Below are 6,737 nucleotides of genomic sequence, written 5' to 3' on the forward strand. Positions count from 1 at the left end.
TTTCCCTTCTTCCCATAGGTGCATCGGTTCCATCCAACACCTGAAAAACAAACTTGGCAAGGATTACGTTCTAGAACTGAGAGTGAAGGAAGCTGCCCAAGTGACTTGGGTCCACGCCGAGATTCTGAAGCTTTTCCAACAGGCTACACAGCAGGAAAGGTGAAGGAGCTTCTGATGATGGAGAAACTTGTTGGCTTTACCCACTCAGTGGTTTCTTTTCTGCTCTGTGAGGACTTCAGGGTGATTTGACTTCCTAATAAATTAGGGACCTCAAAAACTGATTTACTGATTCTTCCAGATTATAAGAGATTTGGGAGCCACCCAGGAAGCTGTGTCTCCCCCCACCCAGGAAGGCTTGGGGACACCTTACATGGGCCTCCTCAGCCACCCATGGCTGGGCTTAGAGCAGGACTTGGAAAAATTGGGGGAAAGGAACTTCTCATGCCTGGAACCCACATGGGACCACAGTTGGACCCATGGCGCCCTCCACAGACCTGCCTGAAAATATCTGAAAGATGTAACTATTTAAGGTGAATTCCCCTCTTGGAAACAAACAGCAATCGTGATAATCAAATAGTCTCCCTCTAATGAGTTTTAATGCCTCAAATGGAGAATAGAAAGGGGTGTGTGTGTGTGTGTGTGTGTGTGTACCTATATGTGTGTGTGTGTTTGTGTATGTCTGTGTGTCGGGGGAGAGGGGGCCAAGGAGGTGGAGCAAGAACTGAATTTGGAATTCCTTGGAGAGATAAGCACGCCAAAGAAGCAAGTGCTATTTCCATTTTAGCACAGTATAAATGTAATGGAATTATCGAAGTCTACGCAAGGGCAAGTAACTCAGTCCTGTTCCCAGACTCTTGGTGTAACTATGTAGTGGGAAGATCATGAGTGGCAAGGCTGAAGAAGCAGGGGCTGGGCTGGAGAGGGCCAGGCCTGAAGGTCTGGGGGCATCACACTGCTATCTGGGAATGAGCTGAGAATGGGCATGAGGTCATCCAGCTGGAAATGGCACATGGAAGCAAGACGCCACAGATCCCCTCTGGCTCTTCCTCTCTTCAGAGGTCAGGGAAGTTTATAGTTAAAGCCTTTTGAACCCTCCCCATCAGGTCCCTCTCTCTTAACCTCACATCTCCCTTTCCTTAGCTTTCTGGTGAGAAGGATGAAATATTAAGTGAATTAATTAATTGCAACCTAATTTAAGCTAAGCAAAGGGATTAGTTCAGATGTCTGTGTTCAACAACAACAACAAAAGGTTTGCATACACTGAGCATAAATGCAATTATTCTGGATTCTTTCTAGAAGAATTATCTCCAACAGCCAGCCACGAAAGACATTTTAAGAATTTTCCATCAGTCATTTTACTTACTTTTTTTAAAAACTTTTTATTGTTATGTTAGTCACCATACATTACATCATTAGTTTTTGATGTAGTGTTCCATGATTCATTGTTTGCATATAACACCCAGTGCTCCATGCAGAACGTGCCCTCTTTAATACCCATCACCAGGCTAACCTATCCTTCCCCCCCACTCCTCTCTAGAACCCTCAGTTTGTTTTTCAGAGTCCGTCGTCTCTCATGGTTCATCTCCCGCTCTGATTTCCCCCCCTTCATTCTTCCCCTCCTGCTATCTTCTTCTTTTTTTTTAAAAAAACATATATTATATTATTTGTTTCAGAGGTGCAGGTCTGTGATTCAACAGTCTGTGAATTGTGTAAGACTGTTACTTACTTACTTTTTATGTAAGCCATACATTTATTTGTATTACTTTTATTTTCATCAAAGGAAATTGATGTTAATATCAGTATTTATTTTGATGGTCATTTTCTCCCCTTGAAACTCAGGGTCAAATATGACATTTTCATATTCCCAGGTATTCCTCCTTCTTGGTCTATAAACTGCCTTTGGTGGATGTTTACCCTCTGTCTCAGACCTTTCGCAAATTGGAGGCAGGTAAGAGTTACCACTGTAAAATAAAACTTTTGAGGAATCAGTTCAGCATCAGGTAATAATTTCGTGGTAGGTAATTGTGTAATCCATTTTAAAAATATGCAAATTCTTAATGGTTTTAAGAATTCTAATGGTAGGTAGTGGTGGGATTTAACCCCAAAAGTGGTTAATCCAGTTGTCTGGAAAGAGGTTTATCTTCAGGGCAGGGACTGGAGCTACAGAAAACACACAGCTGAGCTTGGCTGGTTCTACCGTGAATTCGTAACATTAACCTCACAAATTCACAACATTAACCTAGTGGGGGCTGCATTGCCTGTGTGCACAACCCATTTACACCAAGTGTCCTAAATTACTGCTTCACTCCTCTTTCCTTCCCTCCTGCTTTTCTCCCTCAGTTGATGCCCTTGCTTTATATTTCACTAATAAAATAAAAGCCACAGAAAACCTTCCACCCATGTACCCGCCTCCCTGCGTCTGGGTCGTGTGTTCTGCCTTCCTGTCACAGTGAACAAACTGTCTGTGTCTCCTGCTAAGTCCGTCCCTCCATCGTGCGGACTCCTCTTGCCATTCGACACATTGTCTACTTTTTCCCTTCATCCTCATTTTTCTGCTTTCAGCTGGGTCAGTCCCAGCAGCAGACCGTCATGGAGTAATTCCTCACACAGGCTCCAAGTTCAGTGTCAGCTGGGAGACACTGGGTAAAGTTACTGAATCCCTGCATGTCTAGGTGATCTGTCTCTAAATGAGGGGTAATATCAGTGCCCACTTGGGCTGGGTCATTAGGAAGATTAAATGAATTCATTTGTGAAGTGTTTAGACTTGTACCAGGCTCATTGTGTTTGAGAGAATATGAATCCCCAGTTTACTCCCTCCACTCTGGACACCCTGACTTCCTAGCTCTTCCTAAATGCTACCAGACATGCATACTCCTGCCCCAGGACTTTGCACTCGCTGATCCTTCTTCCTGAAATTCTACTACTTCCAAATATCCAGCTTGTTTTCTCACTTCTTTCAAGTTCTGCTCAATTCTTACCTTGTAACTATGGCCAACACCAACCATCCTGTTAAAAAAGAGTGCCTGGCACTTCCTGTTTCCTCTACCTGATTTATTTTCCCTCAGTAGTAGCAATCAGCATTTCCTTTATCATATATTTAAGTCCTCATTTATTTAATGCCCATATTCCTGCCACTAGAATGCAGAGTTTTATACACAAAGGCAGGGTTTTGTTTTCATCACTACTCTGTCCCTGGTACCAAGCATGGCACACACACAGAAGAGTCTCAGTGTGTGAGTGGTGAGCTGTGAATACGTGAATATGTAAATGTGGTTTCCTGGCAGGGACACCCAGCATCAAGCTGGGCACAGCAGATAAACTGGCTGAAGCCAGTTACACGGAAGCATTGGGTCCTTTCAAAGGGAAAGGAATGGATTGAAATCCTCCTTGTGTGTAAGGATGTGTCAATCAATTACGTAGTTCCTCAAGGAACTTACGTTTCCCAGGACACATATACTATGTAATAAAATGTATCAAAATGTAGTATGAGAAAATTCTCATATCAAGATTAATTCAATTTGTATTTATATTAACTCTATGACTTTTCATGATTCCCTTCTTTCACCAAGCATTTGCTTATTCAGCTGTATATTCTATTTATGTTAATAGTGTGTATTTTTATTTTGTATGACTTTGAAAAAATTCTTGGTAATAATTTGTAAGCATCTACTAGCAATCTTTTTTTTTTTTTTTTCCCCAGTGAAACATAACTTTAACCTGGAAGAGTACAGCCTCTCTCAGTGCACATTGGAAAAGGTGGGTCAGCTTTTATGGTTTGTATCATTCCTGTAAATTTCACGTGAAAGTAATTATACATATTTCCTATTTTTTTTTTAAAGATTTTATTTATTTACTTGAGACAGAGAGAATAAGAGAGACAGAGAGCACATGAGAGGGGGAGGGTCAGAGGGAGAAGCAGGCTCCCTGCCGAGCAGGGAGCCGGATGCGGGACTCGATCTCGGGACTCCAGGATCATGACCTGAGCCGAAGGCAGTCGCTTAACCGACTGAGCCACCCAGGCGCCCCAATTTCCTATTTATTTTGAAGACAATAAACAACTTGATAATTCCTTTTCCTTCTGCATTGTCTCCTATTTAGGTATTTTTAGAGCTTTCTAAGGAGCAGGATCTGGAAAATTTCGAAGAAGAAATTGATACAACCATGAGATGGGAACTCCTCTCTCCTTCAGACGACTTTTAAAAGTTCAAACCTATTAATTCTTGTGTCATATAAGCCTCGGTTCTATGTAATAATTGGCAGTATGTATAATTTTAAAAATCATTAACATCAGTATCAGGGTATATTTTGTATATTTGGTCAACAAATGAATACATGTCAAAATTGTTCTTCCCCTTAAATTTAGGAATGATAGAAAATCTGTGATAAAGGCAATATAAAGTATTAATAAAGTTACCTGAAGACCAGATACCAGGTATTGTGGAAATCAAACCACAAGCTTGGAATTTTTTCTGAAGTATAACTTTAAACATGGTGTATCACTTTGAAATATGACATTTACTAAGAAATTCGTAGCGGGATTATGAAGGATCTCTTCAACAGCCAGAAGCTGCAGGATGGCTGCATGCGTTTGGGAGGCCTCAGGTTTATGAGTTTGCTTTAAAACACAAGTAAAACCCAAGAGTCTTCCTCTGAAACCTTTTCAGAAACTGTTTTGAAATTCACAGAGTGAGGAGTCCATTGGACTCACCCGTGAACAAGCACGTGCATCGGAAGAGCTTTCAAACTTACCTTCTGAAAATAAGGGGAGTCACAACAGCATTTGATCAGATTTTTAAGATTTTAAATGTTACTTCATGATTGTGGGGGTGCTGATTTCTCTCATCAGTAGTTGTCTGTGTGCAGTTGACCCTTGCACAACACAGGGGTTAGGGGTGACAAACTCCCTGTGCAGTCAAAAATCTGCATATAACTTTTGACTCCCCCCAGAACTTAACCACTAATAGCCTACTGTTGACCGGAAGCCTTCCCCAAACATAAATAGTCAATTAACACAGTTTTGTGTTATATGTATTATACGCTGTATTCTTACAATAAGTCAGCTACAGAAAAGATAAAGTTACTAAGAAAATCATAAGGAAAAAAATACATGTACTGTACTGTATGGTAAAAAATCCGTATATAAGTGAACCCGTGAAGCTAAAATCCGTGTGGTCCAAGGGTCAACTGTATTTTACTGCTATTTTTAAATCACTTCTTTCTTATGTATGTACATGGACATGTGTTTTTATGTCTGTACACACACAGGCATAAATCATTTGTATTACTAAATTTAAAAAAACGTGTGTGAGCTTTACATGTAATTTTATTTTTTTCCTTAAGTAATAGTTATTTCATTTTAAATATCACAAGGAAATTTTTTGAAGACCAAGCAGTATTGTTGATGCCTTTTTTTTTTTTTTTTGGTGATGTTATATAATTTAAAGCACATTGTTATGCTCATTGAAGGATTTTGTATAATGGAGAAAAACATAGAAATTGAATAAAAGAATCACCACACTTCCTCCATACCAAAAAAAAAATCAGTTTCTTTTTTCTTTTACAAAAGAATGGAATCACTATAGTATATATAATTTCTTAACTATATGTGCATATTTGCTGATATAACATTGAAATTGTTTTAGTTTACTTTTAAACTTATGGTGACATTCCAGTTTTATATGTTTGTATTTTATTTTGTGTTATTTGTATTTTTTTGTTCATTTATTTTTGTGTTTTAATCTTTTTCTAATCCATTTTTCACATAATTAAATATTTTATCTGCATATATTACATATCATAATTATATCTAGAATATTATGTTTCCAAATCCATGATAAATAATCAGTGGCTTACTGTTTATTCAGGATGCTTTAGTGCCCTGTAAAAGCAAATTCATATCATAATGAGAGTTGGGTTTAAATTATTTCTAAAATTCAAGCAATGACTTCTCCTGTCTTGCTCAAATGTATAAGATCACAACATGTATAACCATTTCACGTAGTAATATGATGAAATCTTTGCTTATATTCATTATAAGTTATAAATTTTCTTAACTGTTGTAGAAATATGTTTACAAAGTACTGAATAACGAATATCAGATGTATAAATATTTTTAAAAGATTAAATTGGACATGGTTTGCTAAATCCATCATAATATGGGTGTTTTTGAAGACTTGGGTTTTTATTAGGAATATATTCAAGAGCTGTCTATGACCATACCACCCTGAACGCACCCAATCTCGTCTGATCTCAGAAGCTAAGCAGGGTCAGGCCTGGTTAGTACTTGGATGGGAGGAATATATTCAAGAGCAGATAAATGGGTATGAAAAGGGAAGGTGATCAGAATAAAATGAAGGAAAGGATTTTTTCAAAAGGAAAAATAGTTGCATCATCTCTAACTGTGTTGTAGACAGGTCCTGTGCTGGTTTTGTTCGTTATTTTCCTACTATACCCCTTCCAAGGGAGACTGACTGCTGAGGACTGCATCACCAATTCCACACTTTCATGGTTGGCCTCATGGTTGGCTTCCAGTTGGTTGTCCAATCCAACAGGAAAAAGCAACAATAGATGCGAAGGTAGAAGAGGGGAGAGGTCAGAGGATCTCTTCCCTCCTGCCCTTACTTTAGTTCCAGATCTCAAGTAGATGTATCCTTCGAGGCCTATAACCTTTGCCTTCCTCCAGTTACATGCATCTGCTTCTGGCCCCTCTTACACTAAAATTGACCCCAGGAATGTCC

General features: G+C 39.0%; 1 protein-coding gene across 4 annotated transcripts in view; it reads left to right on the forward strand.

Annotated features, from left to right (window-relative positions):
* ABCA6 (ATP binding cassette subfamily A member 6) overlaps positions 1-6,154 on the forward strand; it is an 81,127-nt gene extending 74,973 nt beyond the window's left edge. For all 4 annotated transcript variants that reach the window (XM_035026159.1, XM_035026158.1, XM_035026157.1 and 1 more), the window contains exons 36-39: positions 19-159; positions 1,869-1,948; positions 3,701-3,756; positions 4,099-6,154. In XM_035026159.1, coding sequence (XP_034882050.1) covers positions 19-159; positions 1,869-1,948; positions 3,701-3,756; positions 4,099-4,200 — 379 coding nt within the window. In that variant the 3' untranslated portion in view covers positions 4,201-6,154. The remainder of the gene's footprint in view (positions 1-18; positions 160-1,868; positions 1,949-3,700; positions 3,757-4,098) is intronic.
* The last annotated feature ends 583 nt before the right edge of the window (positions 6,155-6,737 follow it).

The sequence above is a fragment of the Mirounga leonina genome, unplaced genomic scaffold (genome assembly GCF_011800145.1).
Source record: "Mirounga leonina isolate KUSES-001 unplaced genomic scaffold, KU_Mleo_1.0 Mir_197, whole genome shotgun sequence".
Classification (NCBI taxonomy): Eukaryota; Metazoa; Chordata; class Mammalia; order Carnivora; family Phocidae; genus Mirounga; species Mirounga leonina.